General features: G+C 42.3%; 1 protein-coding gene across 1 annotated transcript in view; it reads right to left on the bottom strand.

Moving 5' to 3' along the window:
• Positions 1-209: 209 nt before the first annotated feature.
• tmc1 (transmembrane channel-like 1) overlaps positions 210-14352 on the bottom strand; it is a gene marked incomplete at both ends in the record, with an annotated part of 70076 nt that continues 55933 nt past the window's right edge. Inside the window, 3 exons of the mRNA XM_080737935.1 lie at positions 210-925; positions 9516-9633; positions 13395-13473. Of these exons, the coding sequence (XP_080594061.1) occupies positions 210-925; positions 9516-9633; positions 13395-13473 (913 nt within the window). The remainder of the gene's footprint in view (positions 926-9515; positions 9634-13394; positions 13474-14352) is intronic.

Here is a 14352-nt window from a genome sequence, read left to right as displayed (position 1 = left end):
AGTTTTTATTTTTCGTTTTTATTCCGTTTTTCGTCAGTGAAAAAAAGATAGTCGACAAAAAGTTTTCGCCATAGTTTTAGTCGACAAACTCAACACTGCATTGGATCCATTGTAACACAGGTTTTTCGTCCATTTCCAGAAAAGTTACCGTTTGGTAACGAGCTTTAACGAGGTTTAACGAGCTTGCCATCTGACATCGATAGGAGTCCTCAGTGTCTCTGCATGCTCGGAGTCCTGCTGCTGTGATGCATTCTGGGTTCAGGTTGCCGGGGGATACCGGGCAGGTACCCAGGGGTCCCCCCATCACCACGGTGGCTGTGGTGATGATGGTGGTGGTGATGGGACCTGGGCTCTGGGGCTCTGGTGGTGGCTGGGACTCCCCCTGTCTGGGTCTTGTTGGCTGGGTCTCCCCCTGCATGGGTCTTAGGGTCTGGGGCTCTGGAGGCTGGGACTCCCCCTGCCTGGGTCCTGGTGGTAGCTGGGACTCCCCCTGTCTGGGTCTTGTTGGCTGGGTCTCCCCCTGTCTGGGTCTTAGGGTCTGGGGCTCTGGAGGCTGGGACTCCCCCTGCCTGGGTCCTGGTGGTGGCTGGGACTCCCCCTGTCTGGGTCTTGTTGGCTGGGTCTCCCCCTGCATGGGTCTTAGGGTCTGGGGCTCTGGAGGCTGGGACTCCCCCTGCCTGGGTCCTGGTGGTAGCTGGGACTCCCCCTGCCTGGGTCTTGTTGGCTGGGACTCCCCCTGCATGGGTCTTAGGGTCTGGGGCTCTGGAGGCTGGGACTCCCCCTGCCTGGGTCCTGGTGGTAGCTGGGACTCCCCCTGCCTGGGTCCTGGTGGTAGCTGGGACCCCCCCTGCCTGTGTCTTGGGGTCCGGGGCTCCCCCTCCTCCCTGGTCCCTTGGCGGAGGAGCAGCATTACGTCCAGTCTTACCTAGTGGTGTTAAAACATTATCGATTCAGCAATGCATCACAATTGACCGGTCGCTATGCCCCTCCTAAACCCGTGCTTGCCCAATGCCACGTTAGCGACAGGTTACTAAGGCGGGTGCCTTGGCAAGCTGCCATGGCGGCGTGCAGAGGAGAAGCCAGCTGTCAAAATCCCATGTTAAACCTGCCACAAACGCACGTCCAGGAAGAAAACAATAGCCTATACTAAAAGTCAGATTAACATACAGTACACAAGTATTACCAGTTATATTTTCTCATGAAGTGCTCCTAAATTATTCCCGTGGGTTTGTGTAGGTCAGTGCAATCCGTTCTGTTTTTGTTTCAGTGTTTGTGATACGGAAGCGAGTGGGTGGGACGTTCGCGAACGAATCGAGTCTTTTGAACGGCTCTTTGAAATGAACGATATGATTCGGTTCACAGTAGGGAGCGGGGGAGCCGTTCCTTTCTAATGAACAGTGGTGGGAAAAGTGCTAAATTTATTTTCTTAGGTAAACATATCAATACTGCAATCAAGTTTGGAATGTTATTAATGTAGGCCCCTACTTGAGTAAAAGTAAAATAGTATTGGTATCAAAATGTACTTAAAGTACCAATATTAGAACGTACTCATTATGCAGAATGTCCTGTTTCACAGGTTTTCCAATGAGTAAAATGTAGAAAAATCATTTGCAAATAGCCGATCTACAAGCTCACAATTCATCGCAACGTGGCACATTGTGAGCTTGTAGATCACCTATTTTCAAATGCCAGAAATGTATCCAATGGCCAAAATGTATAGGCCTATTTGGGTGGAAGTGATTTGCAATCATAATCAAAATCTACAAAGTAACCGTAACTAAAATGAGACAGTCTTTTGAACGGCTCTTTGAAAGGAACGGATCTCAGAGTTCCGGCTCACTTCAAAGAACCATAAATCCCATCTCTATCTAGCAGCCAGACTCGCGGTACACCGATGCGCGCCGCCATGGCAGCTTGCCAAGTCAGCTGCGTTAGTAACCTGTTGCTAACTTGGCATTGGACAAGGACGGCTTTAGGAGGGGCATAGCGACCGGTCAATTCAGTTCAATTCATTCAATTCAATGCAACAACTTCAAATAATCGATAATCGAAGCCTAAATATAAGTATATATAGATATAATTATAATGCTGTATATATAATTTTACATGTAATATAATTCTAAATAGAATATGTTTTTCAGCATATCTGACTGTTTGTATATTGACTGTAATTTGCCATGTTGTGCAGTAATATAGAAAAGTGTGATGCGTCGCGATGCATTGCAGAATCGAATCGTTACCTGGTGAATGGTAATCAACTCAACTCAACTCAACTCAACTTTATGTATATAGCACATTTAAATGACAAGTCAACCAAAGTGCTGTACTGGTTAAAACAAAAAGCAAGCACCAATGAGGGAAATCAAGTGTCACTAAAAGCCAGGGAGAAAAGATTTGTTTTTAACAGGGATTTAAACATAGCTTTTTGATTGGGCGGCTCTGATGTATATGGGCTAATTGTTCCAGAGCCTAGGGGCTGCCGCTGCTGTCGCCCTAGATCGCCCCTAGTTACTCTATTAGTAGGTAGCTCCGTCAACAGCAGCTGGTTGGCTGACCTTAAAGCTCTGACTGGGGAGTAGTTGGAGATGAGATCGGCAAGTGACGGGGGTGCCATCCCATTCCTAATTTTAAAAGCATACATTAAAATCTTAGAAATCGATTCGATAGCGGACAGGAAGCCAGTGGAGCGAGGCTAGGACTGGGGTAATATGGTCGCGCTTCTTTTTGCCTTAAAGGAGTGGCGACACCGGCCGAAAATTTACATTATGATACAGTAGGTCACGTGGTGTTTCTTCAAACAGTCTGAAAAGGAGGCGGGGCCGTATCAGTTAGTAGTGAATGTATACTTCGTCCGTCGTGCGGTGCCGCGCAATGTATACTTCGTCCGTTGTGCGGTGCCGCGCACAACCTTGTTGTTAGCGTGTAGCGTGGCTAGCGCTGCACCGCACGGCTATTTGCGAGAGCTATTGTGTGTGTACACACACACACACACACACACACACGCAAAAGCACACACACACACAGGCTACACACACACACAGAGTGTATGAGCTGCGGACCTCCTCTGCGGAGGAGGAGGAGGAGGAGGAGATCACTGGTCCCTCGTTCTACGGTTGCTCCGGTGTCCCGGGTGCTCCAGTCAGGTTAGGGCAAGAGAGACAGCAGGGTATGGCCGACAAAACCGCCGCATAGACGGGGAGAAGCGTGTTGACCCTCGTACACCTTTTTTGAAGAAGACATTACTTTTTTATCGGTCTAACCATTGATTTTATAGCAAATGCTATATCATTTTTACCCCTAGAACTGATAGTTTTAAAGTTGGTTTAGAAAGTCGGAAAGACACCTCGGACAGCTTTTTTTGGGGCAGTTTCAAAAGATAATGATATGGATAATCGACTCCGCCCCTCCCCCCATATTAGCCCAATCAAATTAATTTATTTCGGTTACTGTACAGAAAGTACTACTTTCAGTACAGTAACTACAATAAATTAATTTGATTGGGTCATTTAACATGGGGGTACATGACATCATTAAAAAAAATTGGCTAATTTGATAGCCATAATTAGCTGTTTTGGCCGTGTCACGCCCCCTTTAAGGAGGCGTGCAGCTGCGTTCTGGATCAACTGTAGGCGTCTGAGTTGTGATTGATCTATACCGGCATACAGAGAGTTACAGTAAATGTGTGGATGAAGGTCATTGCAGGATAAGTATGGTTTAATCTTTGCTAATAATCTCAGGTGAAAGAAGCTAGTTTTGACGACAGAGCTCAGCTGACCTGTTTATCTAATTTGAAGTCTGTGTCCAAGATGACACCAAGGTTTTTTACGGAGGTGTGAATGTAGAGTACCATGCATAGTAGTACATAAGGACCGCAGGAATACACAAGCAACGGAGGGTGAGATAACTTTACTCCGTTTGGTCCGGTTTGACTCCCAGTACATACCGGTAACACTCCGGATGATTTATCTCCGTATACGGACCCTTACGGACAGCACCCAACTGGACGGACTCAACGTACAAGATGTATCCGTAGCAAGAAGTACCCACGGCCACCGTTGTCAAACATAGGCGCAGTAGTGAGGAAAATTACTTTTCCTCTGCTTTATGACAGCGGTTCTCAAACTATTTGTCCCAATGAGAAATATATTGTATCAAGAAACGGTAAAAAAGGCCTGAGTTTTCACACAGCATTTGCAAGTGACACAGATCTGATCTGTGCGTTCAGACAGCGTTAGCCCAAAGCTGCTCTGCGGCGACATGTATGCTTTGGTTACCGTGGTAACGACGTAGGCGTCATGACGTTACGTCACTACGTCGACGCTGGTTGATTACGTTCTGATTACGTTCAGGAAATGCGACATAATAGACCATAGTAAACACACGTTAATATTGTTTTTCTCTCTTCTTTTCTTTACTCTTGTGTTTTGCTCTTCTCTCTCGTTTTCACTGTTTAGCTCACGTGTTTTCTCTCTTCTCTTTTGTTTTTCTCATGTGCTCAGTGCGCTGTAATCAAATAGTAAATACTCGCGCTCTGTAATGATGTAATTTACAGCCGCGCTCGGGTCGCGCTGCTCACGCAGCAAGTGACGCTTGGCCAGTTTGATGTGACTTGCATGTGACCTGCATATAACTCTATGGGGTGGATGTGGTTGCTGCTTTCAGACTGAGTCAGATGTCCTCAGATCCGATATGGATCGGATTTGAAACTACCTCTGGATGTGAAAATCGGATTTCATGTGACCTGAATGTGACATGTTTGGATTTAGACTATTTTAAAAAAATCGGATTCCACTTTTGAAGTGACTCAGATCTGATTCAGGCTAGATTTCAGTGGCAGTGTAAAGCCGGCCTCATAACATCACGTCGTCGGGTCAAGAAATTCAGTGGTTCTACATATTTTGGCTGCTTCGCTTTTGTTAGCTATTCTGTTCTGTGCTGCGAGGCACAATGTGGCGCGCGGCCCAACGGAGAGCGGGTCGGCACGGACATAACGTAGAGGAGGAACTATGTACAGTATGTTGACGGAATTACTGTACGTAATCTCTCACCCAAAACGTACACAAAATCAACCATACGCAACTATAAATGGCCCTTAAGGGGGCCTAGGATGGCAGGGGCTTGGATAGAAGAGTCTAAACCAAAGGTGATGATTTCTGTTTTACTGTCATTAAGATTGAGAACATTTGAAGCCATCCAGGATTTGATGTCTGCCAGGCAGTTTTGCAGTAGCTGTAGTGGCTTATAGACTGTATTTTTGTGTTGCGATTTAAGAGGCAGGTAGATTTTAATATCGTCTGCGAAGCAGTGAAATGATATATTATGCCTGGTTATAATTTCTCCTAGGGGAAGAATATACAGTGAAAATATCAAATCAAATCAAATTGAATCGTGAGGGTAGTGTGCCAGTTACCATATGAATTGAATGTTTATCGTGGTTAAATGTCTGAAACTATATATATATATATATATATATATATATATACCAGATACAGACGGCAGAGACAGCAAAGCAGTACATGTAACAGATACAGAGCAGAGAAGTACAGTAGGTACATAAGACTAACATCACAGTAAAGACACCCTCAATAAATAATAGAGTATACAGATGTATAGGCTCTATAGTCTATACAATCAGCCTGCCGCAGAACACAAAGACACAGTCAATAAATAATAGAATACACAGATGTATAGTTGTATCATCCTGACTGGTGCAGGACAAGAGAGAAAGCAGCAAGGTAAGCCTGTATCACATCACTCAGCACCAACCACAGCTAGCGTTACAGTAGAGCTGTCACAATTATTACATAATCGTCTGATCGCAACAAGGTTATAATGGTTTTGGATTTTTTCATTAGTTTTTAATAAAAACTAATAAAAATAAAAACTTTTTATTTTTATTAGTTTTGAGGTTTTGTTTTCAATTACAGTTTAGTTTTAATTCGTTTTTAAAGTGGGGTTGCTAGTTTCGTTTCGTTTTTATTTTTTGAAAATGCTTAGTTTTAGTTTAGTTTTGATTCGTTTTAGTGTTAGTTTTAGTCTTTTACGTAATATGGGGTATTTGTCAGGGGTGAGATTAAAAAAGCTCCGGAAAAAACATTGTCTAGGTTAGAGCATTAGAGGGAGAAGGAGGAAGGTAGATATATGAAAATAGATTGGACATCCATCCTAAATAAATTGACAAAGACGAAAACTAAGGAGATTTTCTCTATCATTTTAGTTTATTTTAGTTAGTTTTGTAAACACACAATACTGTTGCAGTTAGTTTTAGTTTTTTTTTTAAAGCGTAGTTTTTATTTTTATTTCAGTGAACTAAAATGTTTTTCCATTCTAGTTTTCGTTTTTTAGTTAGTTTTCGTTTACTATAATAACCTTGGATCGCAATTATTTGAGTTGATGTTGAGAAATGTTAATAGTTGCAAACACTTTCAAAAAAGTAGTGGAAATAGCAGATCTCCAAGCTCACAACGCGTCGCGATGCGGCGCGTTGTGAGCTTGTAGATCGGCTATTTCCACTATCAATGTTATTTTTTAAGTATAACATTGTCAAATATGTCAGTAATTTCTTTGTATATTTAAGTTATGTGTCATGATTTCCATGTGCAACTTCAAAGCCTAAAAGCCAAACAGAAATGTAATTGTCAATGACAAAAACACAATTAAATCGTTAATCGCAATTATTTGAGTGATAATTAATTGTCATGTAAAATGTCATAATCGTGTTACAGATGACATCAGAGTAGCACTGGATGATGATTTAAGGCAAGGGTCTTCAACAGGGGGTCCGGGACCCCTAGGGGGTCCTCAGAGTTACTACAGGGGGTCCTCCAAATCTTTGTTTGATAGAAACTTTTTTTCTATATATTTTTTTATTTTTTATTTGAACCGCTTGAACCATATTCTTAAGCCAAAAAATATTTGTCTTAAGTTCATTAAAGAGGTTTGGTGTAGAGGGGGAAAAGAGCAGACTAAGTACAAAGTGAAAGGTCAAGTTTATTAAGTATTGACGGTTAAATTGGTTAAATATCTCAAAACACAAATTGACATGAATCCAAAATACACTGATGCTCGTGCTGTCAAACAATGAAACTATTTGGAATCTACGAGAAGGTTGTGGGGGTCCGCTTCATTTCCCCGTCAACTAAGGGGTCCTTGGCCTGAAAACTAGAACTGAGGTGCCAACTTGCTCCTTGTGAACTAGTGGCCATGTATGGCCTACTTGTGCGCCAGCAGAACGCGCAAGTCCCGTACTGTTGTCTGTAAGTATGTGAGTGGGCAAGTTGGCACTCTGCCGAGGTGCCAAATTGCTCCTTGTTATTTATATATCAGGTCGCACTTGTTGTTGGTGATGTCACCAAGAATGCTGGTCCCTCATTGGCTGTTGATGGTGACGTCACCGCGAATGCTGGTCCGTGATTGGCTACGGGCATAAACAGACACAGACACCCGACGGGGACGCCAACGAACGCAGTACTGCTGGCGCAAGTAATAATGCATCAGAGGAACTCAGGAAAACAGGGTGAAAAACTACTGTAAACAATGAAACTAAGCTTTTATGACTTCAGCACGCCTCTAAAACAAATGAATGAAGTGACTACAGAAAGGCTGCTGCCATTAGGTGGACGTGCCACGTTTATAAGAAGGGAACATCTTCAGAAATAGTGTCATATCCTGGAATAAATTCCTTACCAAAACATTTTCACCAATGTGTTTGTAAAGGTGTCTAGTAACACATCCCACAAAGACTGAAATTCAGTTTCCCTAGGAGAATCAGTTACAGCTGATGAAAGTAGGCGTCCCATTAAATTAACTATACAGGATAAAACACACCAAAATAAATATGCTTTAAGTAGCATGTGAGGGGTCAAAATAGGGTTTTTTAATGATTCTGAATCCATTGCAAGTATTTGTTTTGCACGGAAAACACTCCTTGGGGTCAAGGCGGCTCCCACAAAACTTTGAAAAGTGATGACTCATCACTAAACAATAATTGTATGGAGGCTGTTCCTAACCCAAGGAATGTTTTTTGTGCAAAACAAATACTTGCAATGGATTCAGAATCATTAAAAAAAATCAAACCTCGGTTCGCAGTGAAGCGGTGAATCTTAGTATACAATTGTCTGGAGAGCCGGTATGACAGCCGGTATAATAGGTTTAAAAAAGAATATGCAGTAGGTGAGAACTATTGCATGTACAGGACAGATAAAACCTGAAGGCCAAATTATCATGTGAAGCTTGACCAATCCTCAAAGTATCCATTCATCAGACCGGGAGGGACACTACACACATATTCTGGACGGATAAAACCTATTCATTCTGAACTGAAATGGCCATATATGGACATGGGACACACATTTTGCTTTTTGAAAAAGCCTATTCATTCTGGACTGATATTCTGGACGTACGGGACAGAAAAAACCTGTTCATTCTGGAGTGGAGTGACCATATATGGACATGAGGTGACATACATTGTGTTTTTGAAAAAACCTGTTCATTCTGGACTGAGATGACCATATATGGACATTAAACACACATTTTGTTTTTGAAAAAACCTGTTCATTCTGGACTGAAATGACCATATATGGGCGTGGGACACACAAAGCCACTCATTGGAAGCGGTTTTCACCGCTTCAAAAACCCTAGTTTGACCCCTCACATGCTACTTAAAGCATATTTATTTTGGTGTGTTTTTTCCTGTATCTTTAATTTAATGGGACTCCAACTTTCATCAGCTGTAATGGATTCTCCTAGGGAAACTGAATTTCAGTCTTTGTGGGATGTGTTACTAGACACCTTTACAAACACATTGGTGAAGAAATGTTTTGGTAAGGAATTTATTCCAGGACTTTTTAACCCTTTGCCGTCCGAAATAGAATGGTGGTTGGTAGATTAGCCGTGAAATTTCTATTATTGTATTGTGATCTGAGACATAATATTATGTTTATAAACATGAGCCCGCCGCCTCTCCTTCTTGGACAGCGCCGTTGTTTTTCTTTTTCTTTTTTCCCCAGGTCATTAGCTCACCGTGATTTTCTCGATCTCCGTTGGGATAAAGTGGTGGTTTTGGCCAAGCATCGATCTCCCCGTGCGTTTCGCGTGCGCGATCCGCGCGCATAACGATCCATGCATATAGTCCAGGAGTGACTGAACAGTCGATGTGTCCACTTTGGATAGCCTAGCACCTAGCACTCCAGCTCTGCTAGTGCTAACGTCCAAACAACAAGTGGGTGGGAGGAAGGAAGGCTGAAGAAGGAGAGGCCATGAGAGTCACTTCTGTTTCATGTCAGAGCAGCCACGAGCCATCGATGGACGAGCGGTGACTAGGGAAGGTTAGACGATCGCCGATTTTCGGATCAAAATCATTTATTCCGGTTTTAATGACAAAGTCCGGGAAAGTACGGCGTGGCTGAGACTCCTTGCTGGGATGTGCGATATACTACGGTTTTAACATTAAGGGGCTCCCCGTGGCTTACAAAGTGTTAAGATATTCCATTCTTATTAGGAGTTTCCTCTCTTACCTTTACTAGTGTGTTGTGAAGCGTTGTTGTTGGTCTGTTCTTCATGTCTGGCCTCCTCCAGCTCCAGCGCTGCCTTCAGCGCCGCTAGTTTGTTCTTCTTCTTGTTCTCCTCATTTTGCTGTATAGACAATGAAACAACCATCAGATTGCCTGTGGGGAACTCACTAGCCCCCCCTACACTCTCTTGCAGAACACTGCACGGTAAAGAAATAAAAATATCCTACAAATTAGCAAGTCCCGGTCATGTCCTAATGTACAATAATGTACATTATTCTGATACTTTAACACTACCCCTCTGTTTATTTATCCATTTAACTCTGAGACTGTACACAGATAACCAAACGGAGCCCTACTTGTTCATTTGGTTACATTTGTACACTATCTGGGTTAAAATGATGCTGCGAGGATTGTTACAGTGCAAGCAGCAATAGAAGATCTCAGTCATTCCCCCCAGATTTGGCACAAACAATGAGACAAATTAATTCTACTGTAACATGCCACCAAAATGTGGAATACCCATCAAACCCATAGGCGATTCTAGCCTCTTCTATCAGGGGGTGCAAGACAGACCGAGTACTTCTATTACCTCATGCACGCGCGCGCCAGTGCAAATCGTTTTTTTTTTGTCCTGTTGTTTTAACGGGTTTCTGCAGTTTCTTTTTTACCCAAATGTACCACAATATAAACAAAAAAAAAGTGCAAAACTGGTGCTTCTTTTTCTAGACACCATTAGCAAATTAATTTACTTATATTTTGCAGGCAGAGGCAGCACAGGACATATAAATCCAAACATCAAGTTAATCATCAAGCAATCAAGCAATCATCCTTATTACAAAATGAACTGCAGCCTCCGGTTTTTGGCACTTGCATACTGATCAATTATTTGCTGCAGTTTAATTTAATTTTCTTTCTCAATCTGTAAAATGCCTATATGGTGTTAATCTCACAGACCACCTATAGTGCCTGCCAAGTCTGCCAAGTTAACAACAGAAATACTTGCCCCTCCTCTCTTTTTGCGCACATTTTACAAACCACGATCACTGTTTTATTTAATAATTATACAATAAAGTTACATTACAAAAAAAAGTAAAAAAAGTAAAAAAAAAAAAAAATAATGGCCACCTGGTGCAAGTGCACCCAAGGACACCCCTTAAAATCGCCTATGATCAAACCCCGTACTCCCTACCCTCCTTCAAAGCCACAAAGAGCACTTTGGACTTCTGCAATTTGCAACTGGGCCTAGAGAAGAGAAGCCAAAAGAAATGCGTCCCACTGTTTTTCTGTAAATAATGTATTTGTGCTGCTCCTAATACTGATGATGCATACTTGCATAGTATTGCATGTCTTTATGTCTTGATGAATTGAATACACAGGACCACAAAGCCCTCAGGGCATGTTGCGTTATCCTTTTAGTATCATTGTATACAACTGTAGCTCTGTAACATATTCAATCAATCAATCAATCAAGGAACGAGTATTCCATCTTGAGGGACTGTCATGGAGGATTGCAGGCATGTGCACACATAGACATCAAAAGGAGCTTGAGCCCCTGCCCTTTTATCCGTCTGTAAAAAGTCCTCTCCAGATCATGAATGGTGAAAGAAATGCAAATGCCATACCACTTTCCATGCCATACCTGAAGGCGAGAGAATTGCCATTTCTAACTCTCTACTCCTGAACTTGAACGCATGCAGCATCTTATGTTGAAAGAATTGCCCTCTCTAGCCGGGGAGCCACGGGCCCAACATTTGAGAGGACCTGTGATATCATGACATACTTTTTATTTTAGTTTTTTCTATTAATTTGGTCAATAAGGTAAACAGAATGAGAGGCCTGCTCTGCCGGAAACATTGCGAAAAACAACAGTCCCATCGACGTCACTATACAGGAAAAGAATACAAAAATAAATCTGCTTCATGATTCTGAATCCATTGCAAGCATTTGTTTTTCATGAAAAACATTCATTAGGCTAGATTTCAGCCCCACAAAACAGTGAAAAGTGATGAGTCATCAAAAATCACAGTTTTGAGAGGCCGCAATCTAGCCCAAGGAATGTTTTTCATGCAAAAAAAAATGCTTGCAATGGATTCAGAATCTGAAGAACCCCTAGTTTGACCCCTCACATGCTACTGAAAGCAGATTTATTTGTTGTACTGTATTCCTTTCCTGTATAGTGACGTTGATGGGACAGTGAATACAAATGGCCATAACCTTTTTTCGCAATGCTTCCGGCAGAGCAGGCCTCTCATTCTGTGTACCTTAATGACCAAATGAATAGAAAAAACTAAAATAAAAAGTATGTATGGCTCCTCGACTACTCTGTGTAGACAGCCATGCCGCTATGCCGTTAACTCCAGTATTCACTTGATTATGCTTAAAATAGCTGACCTCCGCGTTGTGAGCTTGGAGGTCTGCTATTTTAGATATTTCCACCAAAAAGGCCCTTTTAGCAATTTCAGCCCCTGCCTCTCTGACATTCTCTGCACGTCCCTGGAGGATTGTTTGTTGCCAGGGTGGGAGATGGTGGCTGTTGATAGTGAGAGTGTCAAAGTAGTGTTGTAGCCATCTGGAGGACTGGAGGTTTTCCCAGAGGGAGGATATTGGACAATCGGGGGCTGATCAGATGTCGACAGGCGGGTGCCATTAATCTGACAGACCCCCGGCAGGCAGGTGCAGACCGAGACCACCACGTCACAATCAGTCAACGGACAGATTTATGAGGCCAGAGGGAGAAATCAAACATATGCTGTATCATAGATACCAGTAAGAAGCCCTGAGGGCGAGAAGCGAGGTCGCGCCGAAACAACAGACACTGACAAAATATGTCCATACATGGTCTTTCCCTGATGGGCTTAATATTGATGACATCAGGGATCTCCATATATAGGCATAAAAGGAACAATCAGTCCTCATTATGATTCCAGTTTTTTCCCTACTTGAATTTGACTGTTTCAAGTTGAATCTGTGGCAGACACTTCCCTTACATTCAGTACATTTGAATACATATGTTTTTAAAGATCAATTTTAACTTGTATGACCCCCTCTCTTTTTATCCTCTGTGTATATGTGTTGTTTGTGTGTGTGTGCGTGCATGCGTGTGCATGTGTGTTTGCGACTGTGCGCGTGTGTGCGCGTGTGTGTGTGTGTGCGTGCGTGTGTTCTTTGTCAATAGAAGGTGCAGGTATTAAATCTAATCTTGAGTCTAAACCATGATATTATGACAGCATTAATTCCATAATGAACTGACGAGTGTGTTTGTGTACATTTATGGTTTGTTTGTTTGGTTCTATTGCATTGTGACAATGAACAAGCACTCTCAGTTATTGGAACAGCTGCAGTTTGTCCAGTGTAAAAGTAACGTTACACCACCAGAACACAGACTGTTTCAATACCCTGTCTGTTTGTCCTACCTGCACACAATACAATACAATACAAAACAATACAATACAATTAGGCACAAACACACGAACGCCACGCACGCACTCGCACGCACGCATGCACACACGCACACGCACGCACACACACACACACACACACACACACACACACACACACACACACACACACACACACACAAATAAATATTGTAGCCTTACTGTGCTAGTAACACTGTTCAGCAACTTTTTTGATTGGTACCTAATTTACATCCTGAATATTTAATTTGACTGTGTTAGAGACGAGTAACATGTATTTAAAGAGGGGGTTGAGTTTAGACCAGATATTTACTGTAACTCTGTTGCCGTCTGGTGGATGGATGTTGTTATTACAATGGTTTGAAGAGTTTAGCAGTCTTGCCACCTAAAGAGTTAGTTTAGAGCTGGGCTGTCTAAGACTAGAGGAAATAAAATAAAATAAAATAAAATAAAATAAAATAATTACAGCTTGCAATTTCTTCTTGAGTTCCATGTTTGCTTCTTTGTAGCTTTTGGATGTGGACTGCAAGTAATAGATGGCCAACCTGAAACATAACAACAAAACATCATCAAACTGCAGGAAATGAATGATTAATTAAAATAAATAAATAATAATAATTGTGCACTGCAGAAAACACATTGGCTTGTGTGCATTACTAAATAATATCATTTTAAACTGAAATTTTCATTCAAATTAAAATACCAAATAGCTCGATATCCCAATGTTTTCAAAATCACGACACCTTGTGGGCTTTGTATTTCCGCTATTTTTGAATAAAGTAGGGCTTATAGTGATATTAGGATATCCTAAATTCCAAACTGTCACGGTCCGCTCCTCGGGACCGTGGACTTGTGTGACAGTGTTTAGTTTTGGACTATTGCCTGATATTCCTGCTCTGTTTTGTATTCTTGTTCTGTATTAAAGTTATACCATGTAACTTTTTTTATAAAACAAATCTTAAAATTGTCCTAACTGTTAAATCGCTAAAGTTTTAGAACACCCACTCCGTGAATTTCATCCCCTAAAGCCTTCTGTAAATATGTTTTCTATGATTCTGTCCGGGGACCGGATTTTGCGGCAAAATTACGTCATCATACACTACCGGCCAATCACAGCGAGGGTTATACACTGCCGGCCAATCACAGCGCATCTTGCTGACTTCTCAGGAAGTAGCTTGCCTCAACAAAACAACAGCATATACTCGGGTGAAGGAGTCCGTTTCTCCGGAATGCCTGAACGCACAGGAACCAGGGACCCCTCTAAAGATAGATCTCGGCGAGGTGGAGGCAGACGCAGAGTGAGGCCCGGTCCGCGGCGAAAAACGGCCGAAAGACGCGGACGCAGTTTGCTATAGAGCTACTGACCACTAGTTGAGCAACTTACACAGTATAGCTTTAAGTCTTTCTTTACACTGCTGTGATTT

This window comes from Nannobrachium achirus, assembly GCF_963921795.1.
Source record: "Nannobrachium achirus genome assembly, chromosome: 12".
In the NCBI taxonomy this organism is placed as follows: domain Eukaryota; kingdom Metazoa; phylum Chordata; class Actinopteri; order Myctophiformes; family Myctophidae; genus Nannobrachium; species Nannobrachium achirus.
Note: the sequence above shows the minus strand (reverse complement) of the source record. Positions and strands in the feature narration are given on the sequence as shown.